At 37.7% G+C, this 26317-nt stretch overlaps 1 protein-coding gene across 1 annotated transcript in view; it reads left to right on the top strand.

The window, feature by feature from the left end:
• TENM1 (teneurin transmembrane protein 1) overlaps positions 1–26317 on the top strand; it is a 1003294-nt gene that overhangs the window by 568925 nt on the left and 408052 nt on the right. The window contains exon 7 of the mRNA XM_080653537.1: positions 6143–6383. Coding sequence (XP_080509663.1) covers positions 6143–6383 — 241 coding nt within the window. The remainder of the gene's footprint in view (positions 1–6142; positions 6384–26317) is intronic.

The raw sequence follows: 26317 nt of genomic DNA, 5'->3' as shown, positions 1-26317 counted from the left end.
CTTACATTTGTATTATAATGTTGAGAACAGAAATGTCCATAGCGAGACACACTTAAGACTAATTTGATGGCCACTGAGCACTATCAAGTTAATAGATATTAGCTATAACATGCAAATTTATAAACTGCCTCCTTGTGAAAGCTCCTTGTGACAAGAAAGTGCTTTAAAGTAGTAATATACATTTAGAATTCATAGTAATGATTAATATTAATAATAAACTTTTCCCCATTTTTAAACCTTTTTTAAAAAATCTCCTTTCCTGCCTAGAAGGGAGAATAGCTCAGAAAAGCAACCCAAGGAACCAAAGGCTTATAATTGGCTTGAGAGACTTGACATAAGTAGTTAAGGCAGTAGCCCTTGGTTTCCTGATGTTCTTTGCTCATGTAGATTACCAAGATCTAAGTAAGCATTAATTAATATTGCCTCATAAGAGTTCAATGAGGTGGTTAAATGCTAATACAGGCCCATAATCCCTTATCCAAAACCTTTGGGGTCCATTTGTTTCATAATTTAGAATTTTTCAGATTTTACATGCATGTGCTACATATTATGTGACACCCAGTTTGGGATGTGGCCCAGCACTCCTTAACAAAATACATCAATATTTCCATAACTGAATATATGAAAATGCACTAAATGAAATAAATAAACACCATACATATTCTCATATCAGTTCAGATCAAGTTTTGCCACCAGTTGAATTAGAAAAATATTCAGTTTTCAGGATTTTTTTAATTCCGGAATTGCAGAAAGAATTGTTGAACTATCCCCCCCCTTTGGCCAATGGGATAATGAAATACAGACTAAGGTCCACAAGTGCAGATGTGTTTTCTTTCTCCCTGTGACCTTTTTATAGAGCTCTAGGTATATATGTGTCCCTTTTGGCAACATACACTGCATTGTAATTTTGGAGAAAAATCATTTGTAGGGTATTGTCATAATGTCACTACAGAAATAAGGTTCAATTAAGACCACAATCTGTGGGAAACTAGACATGTGTCTACTTTGGTCAAATTTTTAAAGAAACAGTGATCTACTAGTATTTCTTATTACTGTATTAATGACAATATTTATTTTAATACCTACAGAAAATTATTTAGTTCTGTTACAAAGCTTGTTGTTTTTTTTAAAATATATTTTATTGATTTTTACAGAGAGGAAGGGAGAGAGATAGAGAGTTAGAAACATCGATGAGAGGGAAACATTGATCAACTGCCTCCTGCACACCCCCTACTGGGGATGTGCCCACAACCAAGGTACATGCCCTTGACCAGAATCGAACCTGGGACACTTGAGTCCACAGGCTGATGCTCTATCCACTGAGCCAAACAGGTTAGGGCCAAAGCTTGTTTTGAAAATATTAACTTGTTCCATGCTATTGGTATATTTGAGAACAATTTGAACATAACATAAATTTTTCATTTGAATATGTGTGACTCCATCTGTTCAAAATACTAGATGAAATAAGCCAAAGAAAGACAAGTATCACATGATCTCACTCATGTGGAATCTAATGAACAAAATAAACCGATGAACAAAATAAATCCAGAGACATAGAAGCATGGAACAGACTGTCGAAACTTAGAGGGAAGGCAGGGGTGGGTGGGTTGGTGGGTGGGCAGAGATAAACCAAAGAACTGTTATGCATATATGCATAACTCATAGACACAGACAATAGGGTGATAAAGGCCTTGGGTGGTGGATGGGGGCGGGTTAGAAGAGGTCAATATGGGGGGACGGGGACATATGTAATACCTTCAACAATAAAGATTTAAAAAATACTGAGTCTAGAAAACTGCATACAGCTCAATAAGTCATGTAGGAATACACAAAATGAACATATACGTACATACACCTGAAACATACACCAGCTTAGTTCATCACTTGTGTTAGGAGTCTTACCCACATCCACTGTTAAAGCTTTCTGTCTGATTGATAATACTCCTTCTACCACTTCACATTAACTCATAAGTTCTGACACCCACTTTCACAGGAAAACTTCAGGTCATATGTCCCAACTCCATTTTCCCATAAGCCCTTTGCAAATGTGTGATGATGCACAGTACCATGAATATTAGAAATGCAAACATTGCCTTACAGATAAATAGACTATGTGTGCTAATGAAATGAAAGGGGCAAAGAACCCTGATTGACACCCTGATAAGTTCCCACACGATGTTTCTGAAAGATATTCTAATTTCTGGTTAAAAGTTTATCTGACACGTGATCTAAAATAAGGTTTCTTTGCAAAAGAGAGAAAAAAAGAAAAAGCTGTACCGGACAATTTTCTTCTCCCTTTTACCTTTTGAACACAAAGGTAATGTTTCTGAAGACTTACACTTTTTGAACAGCTCTGGCACACCTAACATGCTTTGGATTTGGATATTCAGTTTGGAGGAATATCTCCACCTTCCCACCCTCACTCCCCAGGATAGGTTTTCTTACCAAGTTATTTTAGGACCTCAAATCTGAAACTGGCTCCTATCCAAGTATATTATTTGAATTGGTCCTTTCCATCTGAAAACTTAATTTACTTTCAAAAGCTTTATAACTGTGGATATCCACATATGCATAATCACTACTCCCCCTTCTGCTTTGCATCTTTCTTGGGCACAGAAACATATGGTTGCCAGATACACTTGGAAGTGAGTGCATGTGACTCTTTACCCTTATAACTAGTGTTCTAGAGCTCCTGACACTGAACCCTAATGTATTTTTCATTAGTGTTTAATGTTGGGAAATCCCATTTCATGGAGCCCAAGGATTAAATTACTTCATTTGGGAGGAAACAAGTGCATTTTCCATCTTTTTCCTGAGGTGAAAAAAAGAATGAAGCTGAGATGATTTGCATTTCATAAGGGCTTAAGGTCCTTAAGGTATTCGACTCAGTGCAACAATCCAATATTGTGAAAGCTTTTAAAGACAGTATTAACAAGTAGGGAAACCTCTGCATATTTAAAATGTGGAAGCAATAATACACAATAAAATAGGTATAAATCAAAACACACACATACACACACAGAGAGAGACATATATAATCAAAATTACTATGTACGGCATTTTTACCTGAAGCAGAAATGGCATAGTATTTTATAATAATACCATGATTGTACCTTTTGATAAAGTAGAGTTGAAGTAGAATTTTTATCTCTCTTTTTTTCAAAATATAAGTGTTGCAAAGATTTTGAGGAAATCCAGCAAGCAGTAAATCCAGATGATAATGACTGATTCTTTCTTTTGAATAATTGTAATGAATAGAAGCTTTCTTTCTTTTGAACAACTGTATTCAGAGAAACATTCCTGATTAGAATAATAGGTATATAGATAGCATATATATCGTATGGAGGTGTTCTGAACCCAAGACCTAAAACTGATTTCTTCTTCTAACTCTGGACTCCCACCCTTTGCTTCCCTTCCCTGTGTTGTTAAGTTCATGGATTTAAATGGCAAATCTGCCAAGTGTTTCACAGCTGCTCTTTTTATTTCTCTGAGGGGAATGATCTTAAGCACCCTCTTCAGGGTATCATTCTTCTTCCCCATGGCGCTGGGATATTTTTCATGGAAACCTCCCAGGCGAAAACCTACTGCTTTGTGAACTATCAAATAGATATCCATTGGCTACATCAGAATTAAAATGCCAAAGGAACATAGAAGGTGGTACTCTAGGTTTCATGGTAGATGATCTTGCTTTGAGAAACACAGAGTCTAATTTGGAACATAGACAAAAACATGAGATATCAATGGGATACTATAATTTTGCAAACCATGAAGCCAAATTTATAAGAATGGTAAGTGTTACATTCAGAGAAGAGAGTCATTTATTTTCTAGAATAGTACAATGGAAAGAGTATTGGGCTGGGAATCATCAGACATAGGCAGGCAAATTTATACATGTTGAGTGACTTGAATGAGTTATTTTATCTCTAAGCCTTGGTTCCTTGTCTCTAAAATGGAGAAGGGCAGACTCCTATTGTCATTTCCAGTCATACTTCTACTACATTCCAAGAACAAATAGCCACTGACACACTGTGTTCAAGCACATTTTACATGAATTAAATGTAATTGTTAGGAAAAAAAATACTGTATCCATTTTACAAAGAAATGGTTAAAGTTTCAGAATGGCAGAGGCATAACTCAAACATAGGTTTGTCATTCCCCCAACTTCTGTGTTCTTTCCACTCTGCTGTGTTGCATAGCATTACACCACCCTGCCTTTTCCCCTAAATTTAAGGAGATATGATCTAAGAGATAAGCTCTCTTATAAACAAATCACTGCAAAGCAAGGTGGCATGTCATAAGGGAAAAATCCAGAAAATGTGGAGGATTGTGTCTCTAAATCTTAAGGAGGTGAGAAGAAAACTCATCACAGAGATCTGCAATATAGTAAATAGAGCACAGCCCAGAGAGTCAGGACATGTGAGTTATAATATAGACCATACTACTCACTTAACAAGTATCTCTGGACAAGCAGTTCTTTGGGTGTCAGTTTTCTCATCTGCAAAATGAGAGGATGTCCAGGGTCCTTTGGGTTCCAGCATTCAATGCTTCTTTGATTCCTAAGGATGGAAAGCATGCTTCTGGTTATAAGTACAAGCCCAGGAGTTTAAAAAAATTAATGAGATGTTAAGTACTTGTGATGATTTTTTTTTAGTGGATAAGAGATTTGGGCTGGGCCTGGAATAATGGAGGTGATTTGGAAAATTCATGAAGCATTTTAGTTCCTTTTAAATATACGAGGGTAGCTAACTATCTAAAGCAATTCTTTCTATAAAACGAATCGTCTCCACTCCCTTCCCTATCTATCTTTTGTACAATTCCATTTTTCATATAGCAAGTTCATTTAAAGGGAGAGCCACCTATATTAGAAAACACAGTGAGGAATTTGCCATGCTTTTGGGGCACTAATATCATTTTTAAATACGAAAACCATACAAATGTGTTCAAATTTCAAGTTTAAAGTGGAAGGACTGAAAGAAGTCTTTTTTTTTTCTTTCTGTGATTAGCCACTGCAAAGTATGTCTCCCCACAAACCAGCTGAGCCCTTTGCTAGATATCAGAAGCCTCTGGCATTTTTCTGCTTTTCAACTCTCAGTCATTTGGGAGGTGGGGAAAAGCCATTGTAGTCTGCAAAGTTTATCCGGAACATGCTGGTGCTACAAGAAATCATTTGACATCTATTATGTTTCTCCTGTAGAAGAGAGGTGGCTATCAGCTACAGTAGCAATTTCTTTTCAAAGGGGTTTAATTGGGGTTTTTCTCATGGGCCAAATTCTAACTCACTGTCTTTAGGTGTGCCTACCAGGAAAACAGTAGAAACATACAAAATAATAGCAACAACAGCAGTCTGTCCCAGGCTGTCTCCTCTGCAAATAGGCAGAAACAAACAAACAACAAAAAACAACAACAAAATAAACAGTGTCCCTGCTACCTAAGCTCCTGCTAATATGGCATAGCTCCTAGAAAGGTGTGGCAGGGGGGGCTTGGGGGTGCAGACTGTGCTTTGGGTGACCATGGAAATATATATAATAACCTGAACAAACTCTTTTTAGCCTATTTTTACAAGTAGCACTCTGACTAGGGGGGCGGGCAGAGAGATTAGTTTCACGCTGTTGTGTTACACACTTGTGAGCTTCTTTTCTGAAGTATGGATTTGCTCCCTTGTAGGCAGGCTAGCATCCTTTTTTGAGGTGAGCCAGAAGGTGGCCTTATAGTTTTATTGGAAGTGTTGAATGATTTTCCTTGCAATAAATTTTTGCCTTTCGCTGGTATTTTCCGAAGTGCGACTTTTGCAGCTGATGGAAATCGGCTCACTTCTGTTCTGTAACTTTGTGTCTTGTTGATGATTTATTTGTTCAGTAGCAGAAACTATGACAAATTGTGTAAGGTGGCCTCATTTACTTTTTTAGCTGCAATAGCCCTGAAGAATTTACATGTAAATTCAACTGTGAATGTTTTACATTTCATGAGCATGTGGGCACTTGTCTTTGAAAGTCAAGTGACATTTTTACAGATAGACTGAACTTAACACTCACCACACCTCATAGGTTATATTATTCTGAAATGTGAAATCTGACAGGCTGTGTTTTCCTGACTGCTGTGGGAGAGTAAGTCTCTATTTTGTGTTTTTCTTCTCTCCTTTTAGACATGCAGAGCAGCCCACACAACCAGTTCACCTTCAGACCCCTCCCGCCGCCACCGCCTCCTCCTCATGCCTGCACCTGTGCCAGGAAGCCGCCCCTTACAGTGGACTCTCTTCAGAGGAGGTCTATGACTACCCGCAGCCAGCCCAGCCCAGCTGCTCCAGCTCCTCCAACCAGTACACAGGATTCGGTTCATCTGCATAACAGCTGGGTCTTGAACAGCAACATACCATTGGAGACCAGGTACTTGAACTATTACTGATCCCACTAAACTTAAGGATTAGCAGACAATGATTCCACTGAGTGCAGAAACTCATCTTACCATAGACATCCGCAAAGACACTCATTGGAACACAGAGATGCAGAGCCCTTCACAAGCACAGATGCACACACAGGAACACACATCTAGATCCAGGCCCACCAGCAGACACAGGCCAGAGCAGATACATGTGAAAAGATGAAACCATAGATGCCTAATCACCCACAGGCAGATACCCACAAAATCATAGGAAACAAAGCCATTACCTAAGACTATTATTGCTTCCTCAAACTATTTAAAAGGCAATCATCCCTTGTTTAAAGAAACTGCAATATTAGAGAAAAATCCAAACACAATTGGAGGAACAGCAATAGTGGGCATTTTATTTATTATAGGATTCTTTGAAATAGTAAGTTGCCTTTCAACATTTTAAGAAAGGACTTGCTTCATGAATTGGAAGTCCTTGTGTAATTTATAAACTTGATTCTGCCTTTAGGATGAAGTTTGGTCTTTTGAGCAAAGAAGTTTGCCTCTGTTTTTCTGTCACTTCATGTATTTAGTTTCCAGAGTCGCTCCTCAAATCTTTGTCATGTGACTAAAATTCTACTCCTCCATAGCTCTAGGTCCCTTAATCATAATACATTTTTAGCGCAAGCTGCGCTTAACTGAGAAACTGTTCATCATTTCCAGTCACTATCTTAAATAGAAAATTACAACTTTCTATTAATATGAAAAACATTGCTGAAACCGGTTTGGCTCAGTGGATAGAGCGTCGGCTTGTGGACTGAAGGGTCCCGGGTTCGATTCCGGTCAAGGGCATGTACCTTGGTTGCGGGCACATCCCCGGTGGGAGGTGTGCAGGAGGCAGCTGATCGATGTTTCTCTCTCATCGATGTTTCTAGCTCTCTATCCCTCTCCCTTCCTCTCTGTAAGATATCAATGAAATATATTTAAAAAAAAACATTACCTAATAAAACACAGTATTCTGTTATCTTACAAATTCAAGGACTCCCCCTTGTCTTCTCTATGCCTTATTTAGATCTACCACCAAAACTTTTTCTAAATACATTTGTATGTAAACAGTGAGTGTAAATATATCACTTCATAAGCAATGTCTGGTGTCAATTCTGATCAATTTCTATCCCACTCTCTGGTAATGGGAATAGAAAGGGGAGGACTAATAAACCCACATCATAAGGCTGGTTATTTTTTCCCTAAGCAGCACATTAAGTTAAATGCCAGGTATGGCATCACAGAATGTGCCACCACCAACAAACCGAAAGCACTTTGGCCCAAATCCAGGAAACTCTGTATCATCCATCACTTACTAGATTACATAGTTTCATAAAGTAATGTTTCTGCTATCTTCCAAGAGAAAATATAGCAGTCAGCACATATGGTGAAGATAACCCAATTAGAACTGTGCTAGTGATAGGGTTTGTATAGTGTTCTTTTTTATTTTTTAATTGAAGGCAGGGAGGTGAATGAAGTGAGCAAAGCAGCGATTAATGTGCAGTATATCTTCAAGGCGTTTTCACTAACAGTGGTGATTACTCTTTCTTCTTTTAATTCCTTTGCATGGCTTAGTGACAGAGAGCTAAGGAAACACTGGGGCAATCTGGCTAACTAGCAATCCTGACAAGGAAACACACTCCTTTCCTATAAGAAGCCAAATAACAGGAAATCTGGAAGGAGGATGGGGAATGGGCTCTGGCAAATGGAGAAAGAAAACTACTCTTATTTGAAATGTACATCTAGGCATGTTTGTACAAACTACACCCACGGACCTTCTGCATCTATGCAAGGAATGTATTAATTGCTCTCAGTTTCATAAGACACAGAGAAGAACATAAGTTTTCATGTGAGACTGAGCAGAGAGTACCTTTTTAGTATATTTGAAAATATATTCTGTATCACAAAGATGAATTTTTTAAAAACCTAGAAAACCTATCAGTCTGGTCAGCTGGGATTTTCCAAATATATCCTTTAAAATGCTTTCATGTGTATTCAATCAAAGGTAACTGTGGGTGACCTGACACCTACTCGTGAGCTGTGTAACATAACTTCTCTGAGCCTCAGCTTCCTCATCCGTAAAAACAAATAGAAAAATGCCTGTCTCAATAGGTTGTTAGGAATATCAAGGTAGTATATCAGAAAGTGCTTCATACATTGTAAAGCACTATACAATTCAAAGGAAATATTGCTACCCAAACTAAGTGGTCACCTGCCTCTCTTTAAATACTATCTCCATAATAGGGAACTGACTCATTCCTAAGGCATTCCCTGTCATCTCAAACAGCTACTGCAACGTTCTTATTGAACCAAAATCTCCCACCTCTTAATTCTGCCCGTTTCTCCCAGATCTGGCTCCAGGGTCTCACAGAATAAATAAAATCCCTGTCACACCTGAAAGCCCTTCCGTATTCCTGATTCTTCTCTTCTTTGAGCTAAATGTGTCCCCAGTTCCTTCAGCTGTTCCTCAAATTAACTGGTTTCAAATCCTCCATCCTAGTCTCTCTGCATGCCAGTCCCGCACTCCAGTTTGTCCAAATTGCTGTTGAAGTGTCATGCCCAAAGCTGAACGTAGGTGTGGGTTCTTAGGAGGCTCTTTGGTTGCAAGGAGCAGAGGTCATTCAGGTTGCCTGGAGTATTTGCAAGCGTCTTTTTAAGTATATAGTCAGTTCCTGGGAACCCAGGGAATTTTGATAAATTCTCACTGGCAGGTAAGCCCTATGGATCTCGCACTAATATGACTCAGCAATCCTATAAATATTTGCCCCCTCTCTGTTTCTTTCTTTGTCCAATAGTGTGTCATCAGCTTATTATATTTTTTATTTACCACATAGTTTCTACTTTGTCATAACAGCGTCTGGTTTCCATTGCCACCAAGTGACTCCACTGTACCCCCTGGCATCTCTCACTCCATCACTTCAGCTGCATATCCCATTGCTAACTATCTGATTATCTTGTAGGAAAAGAAAATTATTTTTCTTTTACTGTTATAGGTTCTTGGCTGAGCCCACCCTGTAATAAAAGCTTACCAGGGCAAAAACAAACAGAAGTTTAATAATATGTATACCTCCTGTATACACAGGAGACACCCAGGAAAACTGAGTAACCTGCTGAAATGGCCCAAGCCATCACCTTAAATATAATCTTTAGATAATGACAAAAGAAAGATGTTGGGGGTGGGGAGCCAGTTATGGGAGATTATCAGGAAAGGCACAGTGAAAGAGAGTAAGGTTGTTATTCCTTCTCAATTGTTAAGAGTCTCCAGAGAGCCTTGTCCACACTGTCTCAGTTGGTCAGAGTGTCGCCCCATGAACCAGAAGGTAGTGGACTTGATTCCCAGTCAAGGCACATACCCAGTTGGGGCATATATGAGAGTCAACTAATTGATGTTTCTCCCATTAATGTTCCTCTTTCCCTCTCTTTCCTCCTCTCTCTCAAAAAATCAATTTTAAAAAGAGTCTCTAAGGATTGACTCCTCCTCCTGGTACAGAGAGGTAGACACCATTACAAATAGAAATTTCCCATATACATGTAAACAACTCTTGCAAAAGTTAATTTTTACTTGGCTTTCAGAGCTTCTCCTGTGTCTGCAGTTAATCAAAAATAATCAACCCAAAATAAGAAATATGCCAGAGGAAAATATAGGTGGCAAATTCTGCTCCCCTTCAGTTCAAAAACCTAAGAGAGGGAAATCTATGAGCCCAGTTCACCTCTTTTGTGCTAGGCTGCATTTAAGTTTCTTGGCAAGCCCTGTCAGTTACTCCCTCAGTCAGCTGAGGCTGAGAGGAGACAAAGGTTCTATGATTAATAAAAGCACCAGCATGGCCATCTTTGGCCACCCCTTGAGCAAGGACTGGGAGTAGATCTGAAGTACCTTAGATGGAACTCTTCCCAGACAATCACCTTGATTGACTCATTTAAGAATGGCCAGCAATCAGTTGTGTCCCTTCTTCTAACTATTTCCATTAATGCTGTTCACGTCAATATCAGCTTTTTCTGATAGCCACATACACTACTGATACACATTGAGAATACTTTTAACTAAACTCTTAAAACTTTTTAAGTTTTGAGGCTAAGCCACACTTTATTTAATCCATAATTATATAGTTGAAGCTATTTTAATTTGTGTGTTTGGGATGAAGGGGGAGTGCAGGTGGAAATGTTTAGAGGCTTGATTTTACCTAATTTGATTTCAACTCATTAGCCTGTGGAGATGTAGCTTAACTCTAATTCTGCCATACAAAGTATTTGCCTAGTATTGCTATCATAATTGTGCCATCTGTAGGTTTGTTAGGTATGCTTTCTTCATTTTCATGTAGGTCATTAATAAAAATGGTACATAGGACAAGATCAAAATCAGAGCTCTGTGGCATGCCACTGGAACCTTCCTGCAGGTTGACATTTTTCCATCAGATAGCATTCTTTTACTAAACATACAACCCACATTTCTCCATCTTGTTCACAGGCATATCATGAGAGACCTTGTCAAATGCCTTGCTGATATCCAGATATAGCATACATATGTTTTCATTGATCTGCCAATCCAATAACCATGTCAAAAATAGAAATGAAATGATATTTGTCCTACATGACTTATTCTTAGATAATATATGCTGCCTTCTCATGGTTACTATTTTTTTCTAAGTGCTTATAAATCATCCTTTTAAATAACCTATTCTAGAATTTTACATTCATTCAACATAATGTTTCTTGGTCTAGTCTAAGGAGCCCCTGAACTTCCTGTCCCTTTAGAAAACCAAAGTCAATATTTGCTGTCTCCTTTCTTCTGACACATTTCACTATACTACAGTCTTGAAACTTTAGCTACTATGAGTAGGGAATCCAATCAACCAGACCTCTGACCACTCTGAGATATAATTTTAATTCATTTAGAACAGTTGAATGCCTTCTTATGAGCATGTTGCCTCTCTTGGGCTTCCATTTACAGTTATTGATAATTATTTTTACCCTTGTAAGTCAATGATTATTCTTTTTACAAAGGAAACGAGTCATTGAGAAAGCCTCCCTAATCTTGGTCATCCAATAACTTTGCATGAGTTGCACATCTGTCCTAGCCTTGTTCTAAACATCTATATATATAAAAGGCTAATATGCTAAGTGTCCGACTGTTTGACTATTCGACTGGTAGCTATGATGCTCACTGACCACCAGGGGGCAAACACTCAACACACAGGCATGGAAACATGGAACAGGCTGATGAATCTCAGAGGGAAAGGGAAAGGGGGGGGCGGGCGGGAAGAGATTAACCAAAGATCTTATATGCATACTAGAGGCCTGGTGCACAGATTTGTGCACCAGTGGGGTCCCTTTGTCTGGCCTGCACCCTCTCACAATCCGGGACCCCTCAGGGGATGTCGTTCTGGCAGTTTCAGCCCAATCCCCGCAGGCCAGGCCAAGGGACCCACCAGTGCACAAATCTGTGCACTGGGCCTCTAGTACCTTTTGAAAAAAAATCACCCCAAAACTCTTAAGTCACTTTTAGCAGTTTTTTTCAAGCTTCAGGCTCATCTGGGGTATGACCCTTCTTAGTTTTATTTTCATCATACCCTCTTATATGTATTTATTTTTATAAATCTTTATTATTGAAAGTATTACATATGTCTCCTTTTCCCCCATTGCTCTCTCCTCCCTTCCCACCCCCCCAGCCTTCATCACCCACTGTCTGTGTCTATGGGTTATGAATATATGCATAGGAGTTCATTGGTTGGTCTCCTTGGTTTTCATCCCTTTATTTTGGTACATGTTCTGTTTTTAAATTTTATTTCTAATTATAGTTTTCATCCAATATTATTTTGTATCAATTTCAGGTGAACAGCATAGTGGTTAGATAATCATATACTTTATGAAGTGTTCTCCCAATATTTCCAGTATCTGCTTGGTATCATACATAGTAATTACAATATTATTGACTATATTTCCTATGCTGCACTTTACATTCCCATGACTATTTTGTAACTACCAATCTGTACTTCTCAATCCCTTCACCTTTGTCACCCAACCCCCTCCCTTCAGGCAACCATCAGTCTGTTCTCTGTATCTATGAGTGTGTTTCTATTTTGTTTGTTGTATTATTCTTTAGATTCCACATGTAAGTGAAATCTATGCTATTTGTCTTTCTCTGACTGACTTATTTCACTTAATATAATACCCTGTAAGTCCATCCATGCTGTCAAAATGGTAAGGTTTCATTTTTTATGGCCAAGTAATAGTCCATAGTATACATGTTTGTACATGTTCTTTAGAAACCTAAACTGAATGGTAAGCTCCCAGTACAGGCAAACAGTTTTATAGCAAAAACCTTCCCAACTTTAAATTCATCTCTTTTTTTAGAGTGTCTCAGGACACGGGTTTATACCTTTTAGAGAATTTCTTTCCTAAAGTCTAAGTTTTTTGCTTTATAATACACTTAGGGACTCTAAGCTAGAGTGGTTGTTTTATCTAAAAATTTCTATCACCTTCAACTTACCAGTTTCTCTTTTTTGAGCCAGTGAGAGAAATATATCTCCTTATCATTTTCTCTGTCTTCTGGGAGATAGAGTCATCAACAAGGGAGGTTTGGGACTTATCATATATTTGCCTTTAGTTAAATGATATATCTAGCAGATATCTTTGGAATTGAAATAACTCATGTTTACTACACTATTCTTAGGACACTTTTGTGATCAGTATTAGAAATGAGCATCCATTTCCTCCATCTTGCCAAAAAGCTTATTGTAGATTTCCTGATCCACCATCTATTAGCTATTTGACCTTTGTCATATTACTTGATATCACTATGCCTCAGTTTTCTCATCTTTAATGTAAGGGTGCTAGTAACACCTACCCATGAGGCTGTTGTGAGGAGTAAATAAATTAATGGTTGTAGTGTACTTAGATTAGCAGGCACATAATAAGCACTTGATAGATGTTATAATAATAATAGCAAAAATAATACACAAGAAACTACTCCACTTTTTGTCCCTTTCTATATCTATCATCATCTAATTAAAGATGTTTTTACCTTTATGTTCATGATTTCCCCCAAGTAAAATCATACAATATCATTTTACTTCCTATCTTAGTGTTCTTTTAAATGGAATATACTCTTTCACCAATATATTAGTCTATTTCAGCTATTATAACCAAAATCCCCTTTACTGGGTGGTTTAAACAAGAACACTTAACTTCTCACAGTTCTGGAAACTAAGAAGTCCAAGATTAAGGCACTGGCAAATTCAGTGTCTGATGAGAACCCGCTTCATAATTCATAGACTGCTATCTTCTCCCTGTGTCCTCATATGGCTGAATGGATGGAGTAGCTCTTAAGAGTCTCCTTTATAAGGGCACTAATCCCAATAATGAAGGCTCCACCCTCATGACCTAATCACCTCCAAAAGCTCCACTCCAAATACCATCACACTGGGGTTTAGTTTTCAACATATGAATGTGGGAGAGGTATATTCAATTCATAACAACCAGCAAATTCCAATTATTAGAAACATTCCCTCTCCTAAGTTTTGATGGCACATATCTGTGAGGCTTTGTAAGATTGCTCTGTGATAAACCTCCAGAACAGCTTTTGGATTGTTACCTGCCTTCTGTCATTCATAGAAACAATGCAATGACTATCTAGTACATTGAGGGCTATGCCTGCCCTGAACCCTTCCTTACTCAGAATCAGCCTTCCCGGCTCCTCCTCTAAGAATTCTCTCAGCATTCCTAATGTCTGGATTATCTGTTTTATGGTTACGTGAGGGGAATGTCTTTCACAACCTGGAAAGAAGGGAACATTGCCAGAGATGAAGATGGAGAACCTGGATGATATGTTAAGCATATATGCTTAAAGAGCCTTGGGCTAAGCTACTTATATGGTTGTGAACTTGGGCACATTATTTAACTTCCATGGCCTTTGTTTCTCCACCTGTTGTGAAGAAAATGACAGACCCTACCATGTGTGGTTGTTTTGAGAACTGAATAAGATGATATATATAAAATGTCTGCTCTGAGCTGGGCACATAGAAAATGTGCAATAAATATTTTTATTTTCAATATAAGAACCTGGAACTGCCCTGCTGTCAAGAATAGAAATTTAGTCACTAGAGTTCAGAGCGTGCATTAGCTTTAATCTGCTCTAATAGTATCCAATATTCACATAGACCTCCCATTCTTTGGATTATTGATCATGCCTTGCACAGGGAGGCATTCAGTGAGCACTTACTGATTATTCATCACGTACTGTTGTTACGCTGAGGAATGAGTCCTTGTACTCAGGAAACTTGGGGTCTAGTACTAGTAATAATGATAGCTAAGTATATAGCATCATACCAAACACTGTTCTAAGTACTTATTTTTATTTATTTATTTTTAATCTTTATTGTTGATAGTATTACAAATATCCCCCTATTTTTCCCCATAGCCCCCACCCAGTTCCCCCCCCCCAGCCCTTCACCACCCTGTCTGTGCCCATAGGTAAGATCTTTGATTAATCTCTTCTAAGTATTTATTAATCAACTGCTTTAATCCTTACAATAACTCCATGTAGTAGGTACTATTGGTGTTACCATCTTCATTGACAGATGAGGAAAATGAGATCCAGAAAGGTTAAAGAACATTGAAAAATCCTACAAGTATGAAGTAGCAGATCTAGGTCACACTTGAACCCAGGCTGTGGGTCCAGGTCTTCACATTCAACTACTTGCTGTGTTAGGGAAAGCCAAGCAAAATAAATAACAATACATGAGAAGTGCTGCTTTAAATTTAAGTTATTCCATGGTAGGGAGACTTGGAGGTAGTCGACCTAACCCAGATAAGAATAGTGGTGGCAGAGGAAGTGTTGAGGTAGTTGAAAGAAGGAAAATGGAAATTTCCCTGTGAAAATGGCCTAAAAGATATTTTGATCTAAAATCATGAGGAGGCATTAGGTGAAAAATGTAAGAAAGGACATTCTGGGAAGAGAATATTGCACTCAAAATCATGCACAATCATCAGTTATTTATTTCAGTAATATTAGGCATTATTCTTCCTATTCTTCCTCTCCCTTTTCTCCATTTTCCATTTCAATCCTTTTACTAGATTGGCTCTTCTGTGAGCAAATGTTTCATCTAATACTAATAAGGATAATCATTCTGGAAACAAAAGCCCATAATCTTTAAGGTATGAGCCAGAAATCTAAATTTCATTCTGAAATTCCTACTGTTAAATTGCCATGATCTCTTTCCTTATCAAGGGACCCAACCTTGGATATACTAGAGTTCATAGATCCTCTTATTCTGTGATTCTTCCCCAGAAAATTTCTTCTTCCCTGTGGAATAAGCCTTGATCCCAAAGCTATTCTGTTTATGCCTTCTTCATAAAAGTTGTTAAGAGTGGCTAAGAGTTTGGATTGTAGAAACCAGTAGATGCGGGTTTGAGATTCAGTTCTGCTCCTTATTAGTTTGATCAGTATGTGCCTGGGCAAATTATTGAAAGTTTCTGACCCTCAGTTTTCTGATCTTAAAAATGGGTTAATAGCCCTGGACATTGTGGCTCAGTTGGTTGAATATTGTCCTGTATACCGAAGGGTCATGAGTTTGATTCTCAGTCAGGGCACATATCCAGGTTGCAGGTTCCATCCCTGGTTGGGGTGCATGCAGGAGGCAACCACTCAATGTTTCTCTTCTCTTCTTTTCTCTTCTCTTCTCTTCTCTTCTCTTCTCTTCTCTTCTCTTCTCTTCTCTTCTCTTCTCTTCTCTTCTCTTCTCTTCTCTTCTCTCTCTCTCTCTCTCTCTCTCTCTCTCTCTCTCTCCCTCTCTCTCCAGCATTTTAAATGGGTTAATACGACTCATTTCAGAAAGTAGTTACAAGAATTTATTTTTTGCCTCACACGTGATTTGCACTTTCATTTTATTTCCCTCCCCTTTTTGGTTCTTCCTCTGTGTCACATTTCTTCCATCTCCATTCCCTTGGCACTGCTGTTTGCTCCATTCTAGCTTCTCAGAATCTTGACTTACTGTTTTCCTTTCTGTATCAGTCTCTCCATTCTGTCTTTGCACTTTGTGTGCTCATAGATTGCTCTGTCTGTAACACCAGGTAAAATGGAGTAATATTATTTTCTACCGGGTTGTCAAGCAGAGCCACTCCCTGTAGAGCACTGGGACAGTTCTCTTAGCTCCTCTACCTCTTCATACAAATTCACTTTGAAATGGAATTACACCCATTTTTTGTTTCCCTTCATTATTCTCTTTGCTGTCCCCCAATTCAAACTCCTAATTCAAATTACTTGATGTCCTTACTCATTTGGAATTTTTGGCCAAGTGTGGGCTCTAGACCCTAAGTAACTTTGCTTAATGTGCTATCAATGATGGTGGACATTAACCATGATCTAGTCACAAAAATGAATCTTTCTTAGAAGATTTTGCTGTGCTATTCAATGCTAGAGAGAACTTGGAGTTGCTATTAACATAGCCACTTCAACTCACAAAGACAAATCAGAATTGTGTAAAGGAGTTATGCCTGATCAGAAGATGGGTAGCAACTCTCTTCATGGATTTATAGTATATTCTGACAGATGGATATGGCTTGGTATGAGGCTAACTGACCTTGTTGGCTTTAGGACAATTAAGTGAAGTCAATAGGGTTATTTTTATTAAAGAAGAGCCATTGTTGGAGGAGATGTTGGTAAGAAATGGAAAGAGAAATGAAATTTATATGACCAATGCTTATTACCAGAATTCTAGAGCTAGTGTCTATCTTGGGAAAATAAGAATCATTGGGAAGTGGTGATGGCAGTGATTTAAATATCTATGACTAACACTCTTCAAATACTAACCCATAAAAGTAAGTTCCCCAGTGGTGGTTATAGTTATTATATAGTACTACTAAAATCTAACATTTATAAGTAGTCTCCACCCTCAGGATATTTGCATTGTAAAAATAGATTTAGAGGCATAATGTTTTCCTTTAATAATGACTAGAGACAAAGAAGTTCAGAATATACATATTCAGTGCTTAGATTCAACAATATCTCATGCTTTAATCCTTTAATAGCACTGGAGTTAGCAAAATATATCTTCAGCCACAGATTTAAAGATTCTTTTTAAGACAGGAAAAGACTTTGTAGAACTAATCTATGACCTATAAATCCTGTTTACTCCAGATGAACAGGAATCAACCAGGCTTTTCAGCCTACACCAAAAGATGGATGTGGTATATGTTAAATTTACATGAAGGTGAGTTCTATAGTTTTAAAAATACATTTTACATATTGAGAGTAAAAATCTATAATAATAAATGCATAATATGCCAATTAGACAGGATGTCCATCCGGATGTTCTTCTGGACGACCTTCCGGACAAAGCCAGGGCTGCCCGGGTCCTGGGTGCCTGCCGTCGGCCTGAGGGAAGCCCGGGTCCTGGGTGCCAGAGGGAAGTTCAGGTCCCAGGTGCCAGAGGGAAGCCGGTGCCGGCAGCTGGGGGAAGGAAGGCCTACTCTTGCAAGAATTTCATGCATTTGGTCTGTAGTATATCTATAATAGTCTATTGTGCTTAGGCCATGAAGGACAGTATTTTGGAGATTATTATGATACAGTCCCTAGTCACTTTGGCTGTGCTATGATTTTTAAAAATGCTTTTGAATTGGCTATTCTCAGTTTCATTTCAAAATAAAAACCATAGGCAAACATAATGTGTTTCATTTGATAAGGATGGGAAATTTCACCATAGGTGAGATAAATTCTGGTTTTAATTTGGAGAAGATTTATTTAGCAATCCAAATGTAAATCTAGACAAATGTTTCACAGATTTTTTGAAAATGAGATAATTGATAAAATGAGTATAGCAAACAAAAATTAAATTTTAGGGGAATCTCTATAGCAACATTTCTGCCCTTCCTCATCATATATTCTTCCCTTTCCTAGGTTGAATATTTAAAACCAGAAATATGTGGTTTTGATCAAGAGAGAAACTAATTCTTAACAACTTAATTGAATACAAAGTTGCTTATCTAATTACTCATAATAAATATTTTCATTGCCATGTCATGTTAATTAATAGACATGTATCTGTTATATTTTACTAAAAGTATGACATATATTTGAAGTAGCAAACAAGTATTTCCTGTCAATTATTCTCCTTATTTTCTACAGAGGGGTGTGTGTGTGTGTGTGTGTGTGTGTGTGTGTGTGTGTGTGTGTAAGATATTCTATTAAACATCTCCCTTTGGGAAAATCCAGCTGGTTCTTTATTAATTTCACAACACAAAAATGTTTGTAACTTTTTAAGCAAGACATATGATCAGGTTATGTTTTGAGGCCTTTGAAATATCTCAGCAAGAATCATGAAAGTACAGTACTGAGTATTCCATTTAAGAAATAGGAACACTCAAAAAGAATTGTCCCCTTTGGCAAACAGATAAGCAAATCAACAGTAATTTCTGCTTCTCCGTTCTGTTAATTTTTTTGGTGTGATAGCTAAGGTTATAAGGATGTGAGTAATATTTTAAATGAAAAATGGTTCATTATAAATGCTATGATGAATTATTGCATAGATAAGTTTTAAAAATTTTTGACAAATCTGTATTGAGTGCTTATTGACTAGCCACTGTTCTAGTTGCTGAGAGTTTAGTGCTAGAAGAAGACTATAAAGCAAACCATGGGAGCACAACTTAGGAGTCCATGAAGGAGAAAAAGTTAGCATAGTGACTGAGGAATAATCACAGAGGAGAACAAGGGAGGAGAAAATTTCAAGGAGATAGTAGTCATGATTTTCAAGTGTCTCAGAAGGGTCAAATAGAGTGTGGATGAGAAGAGACTGCTGATTCTGCCTACTACAGACTTCTTGAATTATAAGCAACCAATTTCAGTACAGTGATGAGACAGAAGCTAGTCTGCAGTGGGTTTGAAGAATTGTTAAGATGTGAGAAAATGGAAACAGAAGGTTTCAGAGACTACTCTTTTGAAATGGAATAGTAGATTGAGAGGAAGCTCAATCTGATCAATCTTTCATATAAATTAGAGGAGGGGAAAAAGAGGGGGAACTACATTAAGTGAGGAGATACACAGTAGTCACAAGGATGGCAATATGGTTGACAGAAATAAACCAACACCCAGTTAGAGATTGTTTCCTTAATGTAAAGAATAAGGAAATTTGAACCAGGAGGTCATGATTCAATTCCCTGTCAGGGCACATCCCCAGGTAGCAGACTCGATCGCCAGTGTGGGGCATGCAGGAGGCAGCTGATCAATGATTCTCTCTCATCATTGATGTTTCTATCTCTTTCTCCATTCCTCTCTGAAATCAATAAAAATATATTTAAAAACAATAAGGAAATTTGCCCTGGCCAGTTTGGCTCAGTTGGTTGGAGTGTTGTTCTGTGCACTGAAAGGTCACCAGTTTAATTCCTGGTCTGGGTGCATGCTCAGGTTGCAGGTTTGATTCTGGTCAGGGTGCATACGGGAGGCAACAAATCAATGTTTCTCTCTCACATTGATGTTTCTCTTTCTCTCCCTGTCCCCTTTCTCTCTCTCTAAAAATCTATAAAAACACATTTTAAAAAGAAAGAAGGAAAACAGCATGATCCCACACAGTGGTACAGGCTTTCTAGGTTGCCAAGTCTCACAAGGGCATACAGCTGATGATGACACTGCCTTCCAAGAATAATAAATCTCTTAGGTGCCAGAAGTTTGCCTTTGCAAATCTTATCCCAGAGGGAGGTATTTTTAAAGTTGACTGTCAATATAAGTCATATTCCTAAAAGCAAGCAGGTATCATTGGCCAGCCCAAGATTAAATTTAGACTTCCTATCTCCATCTGGCATACACAAAACACTAGGCACCTCCCTTTTACTAATGAAGATATTTAATAGTGACATGTACACACAGGGCTTTCATTGATAATATACACTATAAATGCTGCCTTATGACTATTTCCAATTTAACTATCAAAATATTAAGTACAATGTAAAACCACAGACATCATTGATTCTTTCCTTTTGTGGCACTATATTGGCCTCCTAAGTAAATTGATTTTCTTCTTGATAAAATTATTCACAATCTGCTGTTCCTCCCACCTTTCAACTAAAATAATTGTTTTGTTTTATCTATGACAGTCTAATCTTTCAAATTTTGTGATTTACTAACCTGAATAGTATCATTAACTTAGATAAATTTATGGCAACATGCTTGGTTGCTTTTTAGTAGATACACTTGTAGCTAAATACTTTTTCTCATGTGTCATATTCAAAAGACTCAGATTTTAGATAATATATTATATATATGTGCATGTATCTGTGCACATGTAGGTATATGTTCATATGTAAGCGTGTGTATATAATTTTCAGTTGTCCAAAGTTCTTTATTTCATTATCTTATTTTAAACTAAAAAAACCCCTGAGAGGTAGACATAATAGAAATCATGCCCATTATAAATATAAAGAAACTGGGTCTTTGGAAATTTTAATAATGTGTCTACACAACACTTAGAACAAGAGTTAGAGCTGAAATGCATGTCTTTATGCAACCAACCCAAAGAATTATTTCATAATTAGTAATAGACAGAAAATATGAAAGGTAATATCTGCACTATAACAACTTGTCTCTGAAATATAAAGAACCACAAGTCATCCCTTTCTGTCTTTTGGTGAATATTTATAGTTCAGTTAAATTTCCATGCCTAGAGATATAATCTAAACTTTATTCTATTTATATTAAAATCTTGATGAGCCTAAATGCCCAGAAAACTGGGGGGGGGGGGGTTCTGGTTAATTGGATTTGGTGGTTAGCTTAAGGTTAAATAGAACTTTTTAAAAATTGCCATTCTTGTTGAAAGTCATTCTTAAATATGAATCTACTTTCCATTTTAATCCAAATGATCATAATTTAATATTTTATAATTGAAAATCTTACCAAATGTCAGGGTTGTCATTTTGAACATGATTTTTGTACAGCAATCTAGGTATAAAGGATATTGTAGAGTGGACAAAATGTATAGTGGTCCCAGGATATCCTTTGCAAATTTTAGATGGCCTCTTGTAAGTAGTTAACAAAGCACTGGATTTAGAGTTAGAAATCGAGTTCAAGTCCAGTTCTGCCACTTCATAGCTGTGTGACCTTGAAATTTCTCTTTCTTCCTCTCAACCTCATTTTTCTCCACAGTCAGATGAGGGAATAGAGGTAAATGATATTGGAGGTCCTTTCTGGCTTTACTGTGGCTGTTATTCTCTGGCTTGACTTCTTGTCATTTACCCCTCCACTGAAAGTATCCTGCTCAGTGCGGTTGAAGTGGCCCAGTTGGTTGGAGCATTGTCCTATGCACTGAAAGCTTGCTGGTTCGATTCCCTGTCAGGGGACATACCCGGTTTTGTCCTAGGATGATGGCTTAAAAATGTATCCTGCTCAATGGAGCTTTCCAGTTAGTTTGATTGTAATTAATTGTAAGATAACTAATTCTAGGTGAGGTCCCCAAACAAGTCAGATGAATTTAGGTTGAGCAGTTGTGATTCTTTCAGAATTCCAAATAACCAAGGGGAAATGAGGAAGACATTACATATCTATTTCTGTCAGGGGTTAGTGATCATGGCAGGCAAGTATAGGTAAATAGGCAGTCTTAGGCCAGTACAAGACTAATCTAACTTGCTTTGGGTCATATGGTGAAGCTACAGTAGTTTTGATATTATCTTTCATATTGTCTGTCTCTTACTAATTATGAAATAAATGTAACTTCATTTTGTTTCTTATTCAAGGATAAAAATACAATATAAATTGGGTTTTTAAGTTCCAACCAGCCATTTCTATACTGTACCCTGTGAAACAAAAATGTTTTTTTTTCTGAGTATTGACAATAATGCAGAAAGAAAATAATTTCAGGTTTAATATTATTTTTGCCAAATATAAATGTAATTTTAAGAGGTCAAAGAAGTGCATGAAATCACTATATACTCTTGATGTTGACCTTTCCTTGTTTATCTTTCTGTGCTGTCCCTGAATAATTGAAGTGAACCAATGGGTTTTTCTTTGAGCTCTGGAATCCACACAGCGGGGGACCTGAGAGAAAACATTTCTGTGGAAGGAAGTCCTGGTTTTCACAAATTCTCCTGTGCTTAAGTGAGATTATAGTTATTGAGCTTTAAAACACAGCACAAAGCTGAATTTGACTGTTTCTTAGGTGGCCTAACCTGAGGGGACTTAATGTTTCATTTGCTGTGATCATTATATATTCTGCATGTTCTAATCAGTACTTCAGGTTTTAGATTTATGTCTCATGACAGGTTCATGAGGGAGACAATTTAAAAAGCAATTTTAAAAATTGAAAATAGAAAATGTTTTCTATTCTCCATCGCCTATGAAGATTTCCTTGTTTGGTCAGAAAGGGCAAATGTTTGAGGCAATTATGAGTGAGTTGTGTATGTTCTTTGGCCTTAGGATTTAGGGTATTTGTTTGGATAATAGACCAATCTCTAGTGCAAAAGGCCTCAAGGAAGGAACAGCTGTGAGCTTGGGGAGGAAGATAAGGACTTAAGTGCCTGGCAAGACAATCTTTTTCTAGAAATCTTTAAAGTTGGACCTGGAGAGTATTATGCTAAGTGAAATAAGACAGCTAAAGACAAGTACCATATGATTTCATTAATATGTGGAATCTATTGAACAAAACAAACTAACAAACAAAGTGGAGACAACTCAAGAATACTAAGAACAGACTGAAAGCTATCAGATGGGAGGGAATTGGGGGCTGGGTGAGAAGGATGAAGGGATTAAACAAAGAAAAAAAAAAGGAAGACTCATGAACACAGACAATAGTATAGTGATTACCCAGAGGGAAAGGAGGGTGGGGGAAATAGAAGAAGGTAAAGGGGGGATACATGATAATGAAAGGAGATTTGACTTGGTGTGGTCAACCCACACACAACACAGTGTACAGATTATGTGTTGTAGAATTGTATACCTGAAACCTGTATAATTTTATTAACTAATGTCACCCCAATAAACTAAATAAACTGTATAAAAATAAATTTAAAAAAATAAAGAGGAAGATTCCCTATCATAGGGATATTAACTACTTCAAAACTGCATGTTCTGGATATAGAAGATGGTGGCTGGCAGGACGGCAGTAAGGGGGAAAGTGTGAGAAAGTGAGGGAGCAAACGGGGAGTGTGTGGACGTGTACAGTGTGTGTGTGTGTGTGAGTGAGAACAGTTACATCCTAAAGGACATTCAGGGGATGACGGACTGGGCTCTCTTAGATGGGGAGCCCCCACTACCACTGCAAGCACTCCCGGGAGGATGGCACTGGCACAGAAACCAAGCCATCTTAAAGGGAAGAAATGCTGTACCTAGGAGCCCAGCCTTACCACGACACATACTGGCTTCAGATGCAAAGCGGGACCCTACGCCACCCTGGACAAAGACCTGCTACCACAGCTACACACCCACGGACACTGAGACTCCAGCCATCCCAGCCACAGGCTCCTGTGAGTCTGGAGTGCATTCTCCTCCCACTGACCCACCACAGCAGCACAGGGCCCATGCATCCCGGGCTCTCCCATGACTCTCGGCATGCATGGGACTCCCGCCAACGCGTTGTGGCTGGGCATCTTGCACCCAGAAGGACAAGAAGAGCAACAAGGATTAGAGAACCTATTTGAAGAAATAATGACAGAAAACTTCCCTGAGATGGTGAAGAAAAAAGTCACACAAGTACAGAGAGTCCCAAACAAGATGAACCCAAAAATATCCACCCCAAGACATGTCATAATTGCAATGGCAAATGTTCACGACAAAGAGAGAATCTTAAAGGCTGCAAGAGAGAGACAGAGAGTTACCTACAAAGGATCCCCCATCAGATTATAAAATGATTTCTCAACAGAAACACATCAATCTAGAAGAGAATGGAAGGGCATATACAAAGTGATGCAAAGCAAGGCACTGAATCCAAGAATACTCTATCCAGCAAGGCTATCATTCAAAATTGAAGGGGAAACCATGAGCTTCACCAACAAAAAAAGGCTAAGGGAGTTAATCACCACAAATCCAGCAATGCAAGATATGATAAAGGGACTGTTTAAAAAAAAAGAAATAGAAAGGGAAGAAGGAACACAGGCATAAAGAATAAAAATGGCTACAAACAAGTACCTATCAATAATAACCTTAAATGTAAATGGGCTAAATGCTTCAATCAAAAGACATAGAGTGGCTGAATGGATAAGAAAACATGACCCATTTATATGTTGTCTACAAGAGACCTACCTCAGAACAAGGGACTCGCACAGACTGAAAGTGAAGGGATAGAAAAATATCTTTCAGGCAAATGGAAATGAAAAAAAGCTGGAGTAGCAATACTGATATCTGATAAAATAGACCTCAAAGTGAAGGCAATAACAAGAGACAAGGAAGGCCACTTCATAATACTAAAGAGATAGATAAAACAAGAGGATATAACTCTGGTAAACGTTTATGCACCCAATGCAGGAGCACCCAAATACTTAAAAAAAACTTCTGGAAGATATCAAGGGAGAGATCGACAGCAGTACAATCATAGTAGGGGACTTTAATACCCCACTGACATTACTGGATAAATCCTCTAGACAAAAATAAAAATCAGAAGAGAAACAGTAATCCTAAATGACTCACTAGATCAGGTGGACTTAGTCAACAACTTCAGAACATTCCACCCCAAAGCTACAGAATATACATTCTTCTCAAGTGCACATGGGACATTTTCAAAGATAGATCACATATTGGGACACAGGCAAAGTCTCTCCAAATTCAAGAAGACTGAAATCATATCAAGCATCTTCTCAGATCACAATGGCATAATATTAAAAATCAACTACAATAAAAAGAAACACAAAAATTCAAACACTTGGAGGCTAAATAGCATGTTATTAAACAATTATTAGGTTACCAAAGAGATCAAAGAAGAAGAAAAAAGGCATCCTGGAAACAAATGACAATGAAAACACAACAATCCAAAATCTTATGGGACACAGTGAAAGCAATCTTGAGAGGGAAGTTCATATCTCTACAGACCTACCTCAAAAAAACAACAAAAACTGGTAATAAACCATCTAACTCTGCAACTTGAAGAATTAGAAAGGGAGCAACAAGAAAATCCCAGAGTGAGCAGAAGGAAGGAAATAATAAAGATCAGAGCAGAAATAAATGACATAGAGACCCCCACAAAAATACAAAAGATCAATAAAACCAAAAGCTGGTTCTTTGAAAGGATAAACAAGATTGATGAACTTATAGCCAGGCTCAACAAGAAGCAAAGAGAGAGGACCCAAATAAGCAAAATCAGAAATGAAAGAGGCGAAATAACAGACCCCACAGAAATAAAAAGAATTTAAAAAAAAAAAATGCTATGAGTAAATCTATTCCAACAAATTAGTCAACCTAGAAGAAATGGACACATTCCTAGAAAAATACAATCTTCCAAAACTCAATAAGAAAGAATCAAAAAATCTGAATAGGCCAAGAACTATAGAGGAAATTGAAGCAGTCATAAAAAAAAAAACTTCCAGCAAACAAAAGCTCTGGACCAGACGGCTTCACAGGAGAATTTTACCAAACAATTGAAGAACTAAAACCTATCCTCTCAGACTATTCCAAAAAATTCAAGAGGAAGGAACACTTCCAAGCTCTTTCTATGAAGCCAGCATTACCTTAATCCCAAAACCAGATAAAGACACTACAATGAAAGAGAATTACAGGCCAATATTTCTGATGAACGTAGATGCTAAAATCCTCGACAAAATCCTAGCAAATTGGATCCAGCATTGCATTAGAAAGATCATACACCATGACCAAGTGGGATTTATTTTTGGGATTCAAGGATGGTACAATATCCACAAATCAATAAATGTGATACATAAACAAATTGAGAGATAAACACCATATAATCATATCAATTGATGCAGAAAAAAGCATTTGACACAA

This window comes from Plecotus auritus (genome assembly GCF_963455305.1).
Source record: "Plecotus auritus genome assembly, chromosome: X".
NCBI classification, from domain to species: domain Eukaryota; kingdom Metazoa; phylum Chordata; class Mammalia; order Chiroptera; family Vespertilionidae; genus Plecotus; species Plecotus auritus.
The sequence above is the reverse complement of the archived record's forward strand: the minus strand, read 5'-3'. Positions and strand labels throughout refer to the sequence as shown.